General features: G+C 41.0%; 1 protein-coding gene across 1 annotated transcript; it reads left to right on the top strand.

The window, feature by feature from the left end:
• Positions 1 to 413: 413 nt before the first annotated feature.
• Positions 414 to 15,257, top strand: LYSMD2 (LysM domain containing 2). The gene is made up of 3 exons (XM_053465198.1): positions 414 to 757; positions 6,360 to 6,703; positions 14,694 to 15,257. The coding sequence occupies exons 1-3, from the start codon at positions 521 to 523 to the stop codon at positions 14,734 to 14,736; spliced, it is 624 nt and encodes a 207-aa protein (XP_053321173.1). The 5' UTR covers positions 414 to 520; the 3' UTR covers positions 14,737 to 15,257.
• Positions 15,258 to 16,412: the final 1,155 nt, after the last annotated feature.

Here is a 16,412-nt window from a genome sequence, read left to right on the forward strand (position 1 = left end):
TGGTGACACGATATATAATCTCCACTGAAGTTCTCAGGCCATGATCTGCCCTTCTGCACTTGGCTACAGTATGTTAATTGCCCTTGATTGCGGCCACTAGCCCTAAGTCACGTAACAGCCCATACCCCCTGGGGTCACTTGGAATGTTCTAGTGTGTCCAGCCCCCTGTACGGCTAGAAGTGTATTAATATGGGCCATTAATAATATGGACAAAACAGCGGGCATCATCATCAGATCAGGGCTGAGGAGCCGTAGACCTCTAGGTCACACGTATGTGATGGTTGTGAGGCTAGGAGATGAGTGACGTCAGAGGGTAACTGGAGAGAGTGGGGCGTCCAACGACATCAATATAGGGCGGTGGGTGCAGGAAATCACCCAGTGATGGGCACATCCGGCTCCCTCCTGGTCGGCTGCTCGCTGCGTGTACTCCGGCGCCTCCTGTCGGTGTCTCCGTGTAGTACGCGCGAAGGAATGATGGGTTGGATTGCGCTGTTGTTCCCGTAACCGGAGCCTGCAGAAGATGGCAGAATTTTCTCCGGTGCTGGAGCCGCACAGAGAAGCGGGCAACCGGTTCGGTTATACCATGTTCCCGGGCTCCGAGTCTGAGGCCGAGCTGTCCCTGAGTCTGGCTCGGATCAAGACCCGTTCGTACGGTAGCACGGCCACCGTGACCGTTCCGTGGGCCGGGAAGTTCATCGAGCATCATGTCAGCCCCGGTGACACTCTGCAAGGCATCGCGCTCAAGTACGGGGTGACGGTAAGTAGATGCGAGGAGGAGGCTGTCAAGGGCTACGGGCCTTTCCCCCCGGGTGTCCCCCATTCTCCGGCCCACACAGGGTTACGGGGGAGGCGAGGCCCACGGGAGGGCGTGTAGAGTTACAGTCGGTGCCTGGTGATGGGTAGCAGAGAGACCCAGATGAAGCCGTGCTGTGGACGGCCGGAGCACAACACGCTTACATATAATAATAATAATAATAATATTGCTCTAAATAATAATGTTTGTGGAACCATCATCGTGGTAATGCTGCGGCCGGTAACTGTATAGGAGCCCGGTGGGATTCTCTGATATAAAGCAATTTGGTTACATGGAAATCGTATAAAGGCCGGTTTAATGGTCGTTTTATGTGATTGTGGGGTCTATTCCTTAAACAATTTGCAGGAGAGCTATGGCTTTAACCCCTTGCTTCTCTATTAATTATAAAGGACCGACGCTGGCGTGTTTCCAGCAAGAGGGGCTCAGTGGGCCCAGTATAATGCATAACTCAATGGTGGAAACTCACTGATTTCACTATACATTATACAGGGCCAGCCAAGCTCTTCCTGCAGCAGAAGCTTATGGGACTGTGCTTCATAATGTACAGTGAGTGCAGGAGCTGAAACACATCTCCCCCGTCAACTCTCTGTTTAGTGAATAGACCCTTCACAGAGAACATGACTTGGTGACTCGTAATGTTCTAATCTCACCAGTTAAGGTCACGATAACAAAACATCTGAATCTAAATGAAATCAATATTTGGGGTGACCCTTTGGCTTCATAACAGCATCAATTCTTCAGGTACAGCACTCTTACACGCTGAGTTTTAACCCATTGATGATTTTATGCCTTGGTGACGGCATGGAATGTCATAAGTAAAAGTCTTACACGCGATCAGCGTGCCGGGTGCCAAGGTGCCAACCAGTCTTAGCGCTTTCACCCATGTGATCACTGTGATGACCAATCGCAGAGATCGCTGGGATCACATGACAAAGCCAATGTTTTGAGAGCTTTAGCACTGCTTCTCTCTAACGCACTGTTCTTTGTGAGGCAAGAGAGAGAGACCGATACTATGACCAAGACTGTGTGCTACTGTATCACCATCGTGTGTTAACATGTTACTCCCCGATTTGCTGTGCAGTACAGAACTGTGGTACTGGCAATGCAGGAGTTAGTTAAAAAATATATTTTTGAGTAGAAAATATACATTTTTTATTCTTATGGGAGTGGGGATTTGTTAGAAGGTAGTTAGGCAGGAATTAGCATTGGATAGGTAGGGGAAAAAAAGTTAAAAATAAAATAAAATAAAAAAAAGTTACAAAAATAAATTATAATAATTTTTTTATATAAATATATTATTTGTATAAAAATGCAGTAGTTGTATACGGGTGAAGAGGCAAATGCCATCCTTGAAAACTGCATGAGCCTTAAATGTTCTGACTCTGCTGGACCCCTACAAGATTGCGAATGCGCCAAAATTACCCTGGGTTGTTCTACTTTTGAAAAATACGGTGTGTACATGAGGAGGGTGATTCAGGAAATCATGACCGATATAAATGTTATAATGTCATTATCGCTAATTAAAAAAACTGGTTTTGAAATAGCAGTGAGCTTCTTGAACTTATTGCAATGTAAAAAATAACATGGTCTACTCCCAAACTAAGGGGAAATATTAGAATGTATTTAGCAGTTTTTTTCATTGGCTTTCGTAGATGAGTAAAATTATTTTTCAATCAAAAGTTTTTTCTTTTCAATTTTTCATATTTAAATTTTCTTATAGTAAATTATATATGATCAAAACAAAGGTATCTAAAGAAAGACCTTCTTATCCTGCAAAAAGAAGCAAAACAATATGTCATTTGTGTGGTTCCAGTAAATGAAAAAGAAGAAAATTACAGCTGAACACAAACACAGCAGAAATGTTAAAATGGCCTTTGTCTGAGCAGTAAGAGCGTGTGGCCAAAGCAGTCTGGTTATGAAGGAACTCGGCAGTTAGTTTGTTCCAAACATCTTGCAAGGAACATCTACCATGCTACATTGTTGCCTGCAAATACTCTTGTACCGCTCTCCAGCCCTTAGGTGAACAAGCTGCCTTCTGTCAAATATTTCAAATTTTGATTCAGAACATCAGTCCAGAACACCTGCTGCCATTTTTTTGGCCCAACCCCCCCCCCCCTTTTGTGTCTTCGTGAATAGTTGCTTAGTCTTGTTTCCATGTCGGAGGTATGGCTTTTTGACCTCAAGTCTTCCTTGAAGAAAACTTTGACCAGACTTCTCTGGACAGTAGATGGTTGTCTCATGGTCCCATTGTTTTCTGCCAATGCTGAGCTGATGGCACTGCTGGACATCTTCCGATTAGAGAAGTATGCATGATGTCTTTCATCTGCTGCACTAAGTTTTCTTTGGCCGACTACTGCGTTTACGGTCCTCGAGATTGCCTGTTTCTTTGTGCTTCTTCAAAAGAGCTTGCACAGGACATCTGGAAACCCCTGTTTGCCTTTCTACCAGGGAGAGAACTTGCTGATTCAGTATCTTGTCTTGTTACTGTGCTCATTATGTATGACTTTTGACATTAAACCTTGTTAGTGAGTTTGGCTGTCCCTCACCTAGTCTTATTCCCCCTACACAGCTTTCTGTTACAGTTAATGATTGTGTTTCAGCCTACGTATTACATTGATGATCATTAGCACCTGGGCGGTCGCACCAAATATTGATTTGATTTATATTTTTCTTCTGTTTACTCACTTAGCATTTTGTTAAAATATAAAAATAAACATCTATTTATTTATTTTTTTAATTACTTTTTTTTTTAACACCTGCCTAAAATTTTTGCACGGTACTGTATATGCAAACAAAATATGAATAAACGTTAATAATGTAAAGATAACTTTATATTCTCTGCTTTATAACTCATGGAAATGGTATAATCGCTCCATACACCTACGGGGTTCCTTCAAACAGAATAGGGGGAAAAAGAAATCCTCAAAGCTTTTTGTTTCCCTGCAGAGGAGGAGGAGAATGGATTCTCAGGCTACCAAGCCGCCTTTTCTCCTGGCATGTGGTGGCTGGATTCAGAAAGCCACCTGTGGTCAACAAGAAAAACCCACACCTGCCATGCTTCTCTTTGCAGCCTCAGTACCAAGCCCTGGCTTGACCCAGGAATCTGCGGATTTTGGGTGCTCCGTTAAATACCAGGATATTATCCATGGCCTCGCTGGCAGGCAGATAGATGTAACCATGAGCAGGCCTAAGCCTAAACGTTAGAGATGTGACATTGTACACTTCAGGATTCATCATTTGCTTTTTATTTAATAGACAATGTACTCGGAACCCTAGACCGGCCTCAGTGTTGAAAGGTCTAAATCTCGGTATAGCGCCAAGCCAGTCTGTGGAAAAATACTCGTGTAAATGTGTCATTCCAGTAAGCTGATTTTCCAGTAAATAATATGAGAAGGAGGGGCTAAAAAAATATATTAGAAGGTTTCACGTTTGTTTTGTTGGGGATTGCTCCTAGTTTTCAGATATTCGTATAAATGCACAAATTAGGCAATATTTATTACAATTTAAATTTGTACAGATCTTAATACACAAGCCTGGTTTATAAATAGGCAGTTATTTTGGGAATGTTTTTTTATTTTTTTACACATACCTGTTTCTTGGTTTTCTGAAAAGGGGCAATATGTGCGTTTCAATGCGGATATGTCAGTTCTATAAAGCAAACGTATCCAATGGTGCTCACATTCAAACAAACAATAGAAATATATTGGAAATGCACTTTATATCATGCTACCAGCAAACTTCCTGTTCAACATCTGTGTGATTATTTCTCCCCATTTGGTTAGCTCTGCTTTATATGGTTTAGGGGTTGACAAATTTTAGTTTTGATTGAGGAGTTTGTGAGCCATCTTAACACTAACACCTTACAGTGAAAAACATATACCAACATTCCACGCTTGTGAACACACATGCTAACACCATACATTAATACACACACACACTAACACTATATGCTGACATACACACTCATGCTAATGCCATACTGTAACAAACACCATACAAGCTAGCACCACACTCTTATACACATACGCACACACTGGCTAAAACGATACATATATAAAATTACACATTCTATCACTAGGGACACATACACACTGAATCTGGCGCTACAATACGATAGCCATACTGACTGGCACTATACATATACACACTCTGACTCCAACACTATACCTTTACACACACACACTAACTTCAGCACAATACACATACAAACATCAACACACTGACTCTGACACTACAGTATACACTGGCTCTAGCACTATACATATACACTGACACTAGTATACACACGCTCGCATACACTACTCCCCTCTCACCTCGTGGATACGAGACACTCCTGCGTATCCTGGGCCATTGTGAATCTGGTATCCTATGCTTTCCTGTGGGGGCGCAGTGAGGCGAGTGCCGTGCCTTACCTGACCCCGCTGGGAGCCTCACGCTTCACCCTCCCCGCGCAGGAAAGCATAGCGTGGCAACCCTGCAAAACCCTGTGATTTTTCGAGCCTTGATATAGCAGATTATTGTAAATTGGTTCTATTTACTAGCTGTGCCACCTTCTGCCGCATGTCTCTGCTTCTCTGAAGGAAACTTCAGCTGTACAGTACAGTTGTACTCTCACTGCCATAGCTGTGACAAATGTCTTTTTAGTTATGGTAATGGCTGCTTCTGAGTTAATAAACATATCGAGGAAAGATATACATCTGTTGGACAGTATGTAAAGCCACGATTCCTAAACAAATCCCTTTGTAAACATTTAGCTTACTTGTTGTGTTAACAGCTGTCTTTGTTTTTTTGGTTTGAGACCAATGTTTATTCGCTAACGAGTTGGATGAGTTTGAAGCACAGTTGGAGTTTCGACTTACTTTACTTTACGATAGGAAAGGGCCACCCCAATAAGTTTCTCCAACAAGAAGAGAGTGTTTCCTTCTCTATATTGTAAGTCATTATTATTCAACTCCAGGCCTTAAGGGCTGCAAACAGGCCACTATTTATTTGTGGCTATCCTATCTTTAGAGGTCACTTAGCTGTTTGCATGGAAAATGACATTTCTAGCTGTAACATAATTTTAAAATTACTTTGCAGTTATCAATTAGCCTTTTAAACTCAACGTTGTATTTGCTAATCCAAGTTTATCAGCCGTTTCCAGCTACAATAGTCGTTTACAACATAAACGATGTCTACACTGTATTTCTGACCCATGTCATGTTATTTTAATAGACACAATTTGCTTTTGTTTCAAAAACAAGGATATGTGAGTCCAAATGTTTGAACAGTAGTTTATGTAATGTAAATTTTTACGCAGCTAATGTTGGGTATTTATGAATAGCTAAAAGCCAAAAGTTAAAAACAATTTTAGTTTTTTTTTTGTGTGTATCGTGTATACCGGTTATTGGGGCTTTGCTTGGAGTAGACACTGGCAGACTTTCCTTTACGTTCATGTGCTGTTGGAAGATTTCTTTAATTTTTAATTTAGTTTTACCTTCCAATTGCCAAGTACGTCTTACTGGTTACTCAGTTCATGTTTCTCCTCTGTATCATTGCTTTCTAGATGGAACAAATTAAAAGAGCCAACAAATTATTTTCGACCGATTGTATCTTTCTGCGGAAATCCCTGAGTATTCCGGTCGTAGCAGATAAGTCAAGCTTGTTTAATGGACTTGGATCATTGGACTCTCCAGAAAATGAATCACTTGATAGCTGTCCTCTTGAGACAAAGGAAGCTTTGGTACCTCAGGCAGATAGTGGATCTTCACCACCCTCTCCAGACACAAAACGTCCCACTGTTAGACTTGACGAAGAGCTGTCTGCCAAAGACTTCCTACATAGACTGGACTTGCAAATAAAGATGTCTACTCAAGCAGCTAAGAAACTAAAAGAAGAAGAGACTCTCAGGTAACTTCCATGAAGTGTTGGCTTAATTACACTATAGAGCACATTAGCAAATGTAATGGAACTAAAACTCAACTGAACTGTTTTGTGACTTATCTATTGCATGAATGCTGAAATTATGATTTTTTTTTCATGTACATTTTGTGTATTTATGTACTTCATGTACGTTTTTACTTTCCTCTGTTGTCACCATCCTTAGATGAAAATGCTCAGGAATCCATGCACATGGAGTTAAATGCGGCGACTGAATTGTGTCCCTTCAACATATTTTGGACACCGCTGCTATGGACCTCATAATAAAATGGCTTTGATATAAAGTTATCTTACTAAAGCCCCTTACACTAATAAATGTGCCAAACTTGGAAAACTCTTCCTTACCCCAACATGGTACAAACATGGCCCATGAACATGATGTGAGGGTGTTGTACATTCGCCTACAAAACCCACATATTCTTTTATATTCCGTTATGATATAGCAACTTATCTTTCCCTTCCAATTTCTAATCATTACTTTTTAAAATTTCTTACTCGGTTTTATAGCAGAAAGGAGTTTGCTGTTTATTTCGTTGTTTACACTTACATTACATACAGTTTACCTGATCAAGGTAAGCTGTGATTTCATTCAGTGGTTTAGGTAGCCAGCAGTATAAACCTTCCCCAGACAGGCAAAGACAAGGGTTTATCTTCAACATTGATGTTCTATTTACTAAAATGTTAGTGGACCGCTTCCCAAAAATAATTCCGGCTGCGTAAACACCCTGGCATCCTGTTCATCAGCACAGCTTGCGATAAGCTTTGCCATATGAGCCCTCATGTCACCAAAATGTTTTTGCATTTCATATACATAAGCTTCAGCTGTGACTAGTGAACTCGGTCAATGTTAACCCATTATTTTCACCTCCGGTACTTAGTCTGGCCACTGTATGGTTATAGATAGGGATCTACTGCATGTTCTGCTTCGGAAGCCTTGCAGAGAGTGTCTAAAAACATGTGGCGACATATTTTGTTTATAAAATTGATATTTCAGTTGTGCCAGCAATGTTTTTTGTTTTATTGGCGCTGCACCTGGATAAAATCCGAAAAATTGTTTGTTAGAAAACATTCCAATGGCTTTGTGCCTAGATCCGTAATTTCTTCCGCTATATGTCAAATCTACTGGCTTTATGTCTGTTTTCCCATATTGTGAAATAGCCACTTAGTCCCCATCTGTAAATTGGCTATGGTGATTTGTGCCTTTCAAAACCATCTTCACACAGCTGATGAGCTATAATCTCTTGCTAGGATAAAAGCAAATGCTTTATACTTTTTTTTTTTTTTTTTTGTATTCTTTTTTTTCTGAATTAACAGCAATCTAAGATTTAAAGGAACAGTCTAGTCCTCAAAATTGATTTTTATTTTAATTCATGTTACAGTGCATGCTACTTAATACAAATTGGAGTTAGATTTTTGTCTCAAGTAAGTTCTCTCCTGACCCCCTCTGCCGAAAGCTTTACTATGTAAGTGTCTTATACACGCTCGTTGGCCCTCCTATTGAGGTCATTGAAGCATCGGCCGATCCTTTGTATACTAGCAAAACATCAGTTTTCAGATAGCATACGTGCGATGGGCTGTTGCTACTTCCATTGGTTTTGATAATTGCGCTTCTTGCACATGCTCAGTAGAGCAATCAAACAAGTAGTTGAATAATTGCAGAGCCCTCTTCACTATTTGTTTATACCACTCTACCACTCACTAAATGTTATGTCCCGTTTACTTATTGTACAGCGCTGTGGAATAAGAGGGAGCTATATAAATGTCAGGATATATACCAGCGACTTCCCCGCTTTTTCTCTTTTGTAAGCAGTTTGTTTGCTTAAGTCCCCTGTATGTTGGGTTCTGATTAGAAACCTTGGTTGCAAAATCTTCGTTAAATCAAGGCCTTCGGGTATGGACAGCCGTAGTAATATTTATCTATTTAGTTATTTTTATTGGGCAGTCTAAGAACTTCCCTTGCGGTAATATGCAATTTTTTATTGTTCTCTATTGGGAAATGCATTTATATTAGGGCTGCAACTAACGATTATTTTAATAATCGATTAATCGGCCGATTATTTTTTCGATTAATCGATTAATCGGATAAAAAAAAACAATATGCAAATTTTTCGTTTATTTAAAAGAATTTAATGAACTGGATGTTAAAAAACAACTTAAAATTTACATTAACATTCTTATTTTGTTATGATGTAATAAAAAACAATATTTTCAAAGTACAAGAACCCAAACACAATATTTATGAAACAAAATAACCCCAAACATTCTGAAAAGAGGTGGACTATTACTGTTCAAGAAACTTTGCCCCAGCACTTTGCACTTTGCACCCAGCACTTTGCACCCAGCACTTTGCACCCAGCACTTTGCACCCAGCCCTGGCACTTTGCACCCAGCACTTTGCACCCAGCACTTTGCCCCAGCCCTGGCACTTTGCATCCAGCACTTTGCACCCAGCATTCAGCACTTTGCACCAGCACTTTGCACTTTGCACCCAGCCCTGGCACTTTGCACCCAGCACTTTGCACCCAGCCCTGGCACTTTGCACCCAGCACTGGCACTTTGCACCCAGCACTTTGCACTGTGCCCCTGCACCCAGTCTCTAACTCTGCCCTGCACCCAGCCCTGCCCCCACATTCTGCCCTGCCCCCACACTCACACTCTGCCCTGCACCCACTCTGCCCTGCACCCACACTCACACCCTGCCCTGCATCCCCACCCCCACTCTGCCCTGCACCCAGTCTCCCACTCTGCTCTGCACCCACACTCACACCCTGCATCCCCACCCCCACTCTGCCCTGCACCCAGTCTCCTGCCCTGCACCCCCCACCCCCACTCTGCCCTGCACCCCCACCCCCACTCTGCCCTGCACCCCCACCCCCACTCTGCCCTGCACCCACACTCACGAACCGCTCTGTGCGAATGGAGCCACTCGCACAGAGCGAACCGCTCTGTGCGAATGGAGCCACTCGCACAGAGCGAACCGCTCTGTGCGAATGGAGCCACTCGCACAGAGCGAACCGCTCTGTGCGAGTGGAGCCACTCGCACAGAGCGAACCGCTCTGTGCGAGTGGCTCCATTCGCACAGAGCGATTCGCTCTGTGCGAGTGGCTCTGTGCGATCCGTGCACATAGACATGAAGAATACTTACCTCCGGAACGCGTCACATCCGTCACGTAGCTAAAAGAAGGCGGAGACTGCAGAGCGTGTAGCAGAAGCGGGGAACGCTCGCGGAGGTAAGTAAAAGGAGCCGAGTGCTCCAACAACGAATTGATCACTCGATTAATCGATAACGGAAATCGTTATCGATGATTTCCGTTATCGATTATCGATTTTATCGATTCGTTGTTTCAGCTCTAGTATGTATATATATATATATATATATATATATATATATATATATATATATATATATATATATATGTGTAATATATATATATATATATTTGGGCTACTGAAAGTTAGGGGAGGTGGGGGTTAATTTAGGGGCAGTTATGGTTAGTGGGGTGTTTAGGGTTAATTTAGGGGCAGTTATGGTTAATTGGGTGTTTAGGGTTAATTTAGGGGCAGTTATGTTAATAGGGTGTTTAGGGTTAATTTAGGAGCAGCTGTGGTTAATGGGGTGTTTGGGGTTAATTTGAGGCAGTTGTGGTTAATGGTGTGTTTAGGGTTAATTTAGGGGATGCTGTGGTTGATGGGGTCTTTAGGGTTAATTTAGGGGATGCTGTGGTTAAGGGGGTGTTAAGGGTTAATTTAGGGGCAGTTATGGTTAATGGGGAGTTTAGGGTTAATTTAGGGGAATCTAAATCCTGGGGGCAGTGAAGTGACATATCTGGGGGCATAAGGCATATACAGTATATAAGGCATATGTGGGGAGGGCAGTGTGGCATGTCTGGGGAGGACGGAGTGGTGTATCAGGGTGTATAAGGCATATCTGGGGGTAGAGAAGTGGCATGTCTGGGAGGCAGGGTGGCATGTCTGGGGAGGATGGAGTGGGGTATCGGGATATAAGGCGTATCAGGCACAGTGGCAGATGTGGGAGGCAGCGTGGAGTGGCAGATGTGGGAGGCAGCGTGGCATATGTGGGAGGCATTGTGGAGTGGCAGATGTGGGAGGCAGCATGGCGTGGCATATGTGGGGAGGGCAGGGTGGCATGTCTGGGGAGGATGGAGTGGGGTATCAGGGGGTATAAGGCGTATCAGGCACAGTGGCATGTGGGGGGTAGAGTGGAGTGGCAGATGTGGGAGGTGGCGTGGCAGATGTGGGAGGCAGCGTGGAGTGGCAGATGTGGGAGGCAGCGTGGTGTGGTATATGTGGGAGGCAGCGTGGAGTGCTGTGGTAGGCAGCGTGGCATATATGGGGGTGCAGCATGGCATGTCTGGGAGGCAGCGTAGCAAGCCTGGGCTCAAATGTGCATATATTGGGGGGCTGGTTGGGAAATAAAGACAAGAAATGTATTATTAAGTTTTTTATTCTGCTGTTTGTATTTAACATCATTTGTTTAGTAAATTATTTTAAATAAATGAAAAATTTACATTCATTTTTTTTATCCGATTAATCGATTAATCGAAAAAATAATCGGCCAACTAATCGATTATTAAAATAATCGTTAGTTGCAGCCCTAATACATACACACATACACATTATATATATATATATATATATATATATATATATATACACACACACATACACATTATATATATATATACCGTATATACATATACATATACTTACAGTTAGATGAGTGTCACAGCCATGTGGTTCTGGCCTGGAGAAGGAAGGGGCGGGGCCAGTTGTCACAGTGATTACAGGGAGGGGGAGTAAGTAGGAGCTGCTGCTGTGAGATGGTGAGTCAGACTAAACGGTTTATATAATGGGGGGGATTTTTCAGAGCGTTTGCTCTGAAAAAACCCTCATTTTATAATCGATAATAATCGATTCAACTAATCGATAATGAAATTCGTTGCCAACGAATTTCATTATCGATTATCGATTTTATCGATTAGTTGTTGCAGCCCTAGTGCAAACCACATAAAAACTTCTTATATTACCACTTTAATGCATATGAAAGCTATGTGGCCCCTCCTACCCCAGTTATTTGCAGTGCAGAAGATGTGTTGGTTGCTTCCAATTGGGCAGCGGCATCTGTATGCTGCTTTTTCTTTTGGAAGAATGCAAATGAGCAATAAAATTCTCAAAACACATCATATAGACTTTGGAAGTAATAGCGAGAGATACAAAATCTTGTGTTCTTCATTTTTTCCATTAGGTACATGGAATTGGCTGTTCCTTGGCATCTTTTATCTAAAAAAAAAAATCTATGCTATTTCTAGAACAGTAAACCAATTTGTAAAGGATTTATGGTACAAGGTGAGACCTGATTCTGAAAAATGGAAAGTTTATGAGTCTGCGGGAAAATAAATATTGTATGAGCCCTGTGTAAATGTCACGTCTATCTGGTCGTTTTACCGTTTCTTCCAGTCTTCAGGAGTTCTAATATTAAAAGGTTCTGCTTTTTCTTTCACCAATCTCCCAATTTCTTTTCCATGCAGTTTGCGATACATTCTAAAAATCAATCTTTTTTTTTTATTTTTTTTTTAGGATGCAGGATTTTAGGAATAAGTGAGTGGTTTCATGTTTCTGTAACTGCATACCTCACTATTTGACTGCTCTTGTTTTTTTTAAGTGCAGGTGGCTACAAGAATTAAACGAACTTGGATAAAGTATTCTATTTTTTTTTACCAAATAGATGGCTATATATATCTATATGGAAGGGATGTGGCAGGTTACAGATGTGCCTTGGATCTTTCAACATAAAGGATGCAAAACCCTTAAATATTACATCTCCTGAAGGCTGGAAGAAGTGGTAGAGAGAGCTTACAGATATTCACACAGAGTTCATACGTTGTTTTCATAATATCTTTAGATATAAAGGACTCCCGTGGGCCCTCCAGTCCAGCTGTACCCAAGTGAAACTCTCTTTACAGCTAGCAGACCTATCCGCTAAGACTTCCTCTGTGGACTGCGTGTGGTCAGTGGCTGGACACCAGAAGTTAACGTCTATGCTGGCCTTCTCCACCTGGATGGGGAGTGAGGAGAAGGGTTAGGAGAGGTCTGTGGCGGCCGAGAAACAGCTGCCATTGGCCCCTAATGTAGACCTGGTCTCAGGACAGGTGCCCCTTTTACCCCTTTTAAATTTCTCAGAGCGCCTTCAGGTTTGGTTGATAAATGGTGTTGCAATATACCTTGCGCATGGGATCAGAATATTGTATTCTTACCAATGATTTGCAGGATTTACTTAATATTACTTAATAACTTAATGTTCATTAACACTGTTAATGAACATTAACAGATGAAAACTTGCCTTATGCGTACCAGGGTATTGACGGCCACAATCTCTGATTGTTTATCCCTGGCCCGTGTTTAAGTTGCTGATCGCCGTTCAGGCATCGGTTGAAAGGAAGGGTAAGGAGAAGGCAGAGAATCTAAAGACAGGAAATATGATTCATATCGTTTTCACAACGAAAACCACATTCCAGCTTCAACAAGATGAACTCAAACAAAAGCAGGAGCTAGAAATGGGTCTCATTAATGAATTTGTTATGCCAGAAGCAGTGACAGTGATCCTATTCCAGTAAACGATGAACAATTTGTTTGCTTGGATTACCCTAGCAACCTTAATATGTACCTTTTTTTTTCTTTTCTCTGGGTTCTTGCACATATTTGCTGACTCAGTACTTTCCACTTGCCCAGCTGGTATAATTATTACTGAATATGTTAAGTTAAATTGATCCTGGAACTGATTTTCTAGAGTACCCTGTCGATAACTTTCCTGTAAAAGCAAACCATAAACTACTAATTACTTGTGAATTTTTAGAATTCTAATAATAAATTACGAAGTAGCCATTCGTTGGAAATGGCAATTTGCCCCTGATCTTTTTTACACCAGTTTCAGTGTCTCTGAGTAGGCAGGCAAATTCATCAGCAGGGTCACACAGTCTGGAGGAGACTCCTAGCACCTCATCTACCTCCTAGCAAGTCATGGCTTTCATATGGATCTTTGATAAAGCTGGTTTATCACCGCAACAGAATATCTGTGATGGACTATTTAAAGGTTATTATTTGAAGTAACACCATCAGCTCATATAGAAGGCTATGGTAGTAATGGAGTTTCTGTTCGCAAGAATGAATGATGGCAACATGGTAGTCCTAAAGTGTAAAATCCCAGATGGGTCTCCCTCCTACTGCGAGGAAATAGATGCTTGAAGTTCTTTGAACTTTGAATCCATCAACTAAGTAAGTATTCGTTTTGCGAGGCCACAATAAATGACTCTTTGCACCTGCATACAGATGTCCCCGGCGGAGTTGGAGGTAGCCCTGTGCGCTGGAGAAGCAGCTGCTTGTTAATCAGTGAGATGGCGTTGGCTTCGTTGCCAGTTCCCTTGTGGGTCCGAGAGGAATGTAAATCCAGTCTCTACCTTCTGCATCAAACACTAAAAATAGTGTAACACCTGTTTTATCACATTTTAAACTTTTGGTTCTAACATTACTTTCTACGCTGTCTAGAACACTGTTACAAATGTTAGATGTATTGGCAGCATTGTTTGATTCTGAAAAAAAAAATAAAACTTGATTAATCTCCTTTTAATGAGAGAAGAAAAAAATACATTAAAGGGACATTGGGACTATAGCTGATCCCCATTGTACAGCACTGGGGCATATGCTATACGAATCAATAAATAATGTGATAACTTTAATATCACCGGTGTAATATGAGATCTCCCGTCTTACTGTATATTTTGATGGATATCGCACCATGCTTGATTTTAGCCTTATTTGTGTGTTTGTTGCTTTTAATGGCAAACAATATTATTCTTTTCACTTGATTATCACAGCCCCAGTTTTATTGCCTTCTTGGATGTGCTTCTTTATCATTTCTACCCATATCTTTTTCATCTTTTAGACATGACGAGGACTCCTATGCAACTTCCTCCTATCAACATTGAAAGATGATGTTACATCCGCGTGAACCTCTATGACCAAGGATGGGAATTCAACCAAACGGAAAACGACAACGGCTTCCGATTTCATCAATAAATACATAGTGATATTTTTGCTATGATTGCACTAAAATAATCTTCATTTTAATAATTCTGCGTCCTTATGCCTTGACAATACTATGGTAGCCTTTTAAATTATCTACCACCTGAAGGTTGGCAGGATTTTTGTTTTACTTTGTGTTTTAATTGATCCCCCCCCCCCAAAAAAAGGGACGTTTCAGGCCGATATCCTTAAGACTGTTTGTGACCTAACTGCAGAATGTGCAATATTTAATTTGCAATAGAGTATGTATGTGTTTGAGTTCTTATTGTTTGTTTTAATCTACATATAGGTCACTTCAATATCTGCAGTATTTTTTTCTTTTTTTTTTATGTATGCTGTTTGTAAAGATTTATTAAGAGGTTTTCCTGTGTGTATGCGTGGGGATGCAGTTCATGAAAAAAATAAAACCTACCATGTCTCAGAATGGCTTTATTTTGATTGTCGTCCTGCAAATAACCGTTTAGCTATGCGGCCCCTTTACGTGGCCATTGTTTTTTTTTATATATATATATATTTATATATATAATATATTGGTAAGTTAATTTGCTAGTAGGTTGAAATTGAATTATGTTACACACCGCTGATAAAACATATAAAATACTTTTTCGTGACACTGCATGTTTTACATGTAGAATGAGGTCATGCTTTGGTCTTTTTGTGAAGCTCTTTATTAGAGGTTTATTGTGTCACGTTCCTAGTGCCTCTAAATGGAATAAACCCATGTGTTAATTGGCAGGTTGGTAATGTTCATAGACCCCATCACGACCTGTATATAAAGAAAAATGCGGTTTATTCTGGAAATGTTACATTATACATATTCTTATGGTTCTTAAACCAGTTAGGCATTCACACCTTCACTTTTATAGCCTTGGTTTTAGAAACAAGAAAACACAAGAACATTTAGCAAAGATGTTTAATAAAATACAGTGCAGGAAACAAGAGGCTAATAGAAAACATGACATATTTATTCAGCAAATTGACATTTTAATGAAATGTTGCAAAAAAAAGTTCCAAGCTTTTCTTTGCAGACTTTAGAAACGCAAATTCTAATCGAAGGGACACAATGAAATGTTAGGCTACAAACTGGACGTCAAATTGTTATTTCTGAATACGCCTGCTGCCATTATGTATGTTTTGGGACCTGCCGTTACAATTAACATCCTTTGAGTGATACTGTGTGTTAGGTGTAGGCTTGAATATAACGTCTAGTGTCTTGGTATAATCCATCAGTCTGGTTTAAGGTTGCTAAATAAGGTAACTAGGTATGGCTCCATCGTCCTAAGAAACCATGTCGTCTTTAGTTGAAGTTGAGACCTTTTATTTGACCAAGCTACAAAAAGATGTAAGGTCACGTAAGTTTTTGACTTCAGAGGTTTCTTCCTCCAGCACTGTGATCGCAAAAGCTTTTCCCCACTATAGTGCAGTAAACGTTACCAACTTGAACTACACAAAGCTGAGGGTTTCAGGAATATATCTGCAAAATAACCTGTTCCATTTAGCAATGGGTGGGATACCGCCTTTGACATGCTACCAGAGGAGTGAGCTGTGCATTACTGAATAGTGTGCTCTTAAAGACCTG

This window comes from Spea bombifrons, chromosome 4 (genome assembly GCF_027358695.1).
Source record: "Spea bombifrons isolate aSpeBom1 chromosome 4, aSpeBom1.2.pri, whole genome shotgun sequence".
Classification (NCBI taxonomy): domain Eukaryota; kingdom Metazoa; phylum Chordata; class Amphibia; order Anura; family Pelobatidae; genus Spea; species Spea bombifrons.

Coding starts and splice junctions, on each gene's coding strand:
- LYSMD2 (XM_053465198.1), top strand. CDS start 521: ATGGCAGAATTTTCTCCGGTGCTGGAGCCGCACAGAGAAGCGGGCAAC. Junction 758..6,359: donor CGCTCAAGTACGGGGTGACG/GTAAGTAGATGC, acceptor ATTGCTTTCTAG/ATGGAACAAATTAAAAGAGC. Junction 6,704..14,693: donor AAAGAAGAAGAGACTCTCAG/GTAACTTCCATG, acceptor TTCATCTTTTAG/ACATGACGAGGACTCCTATG.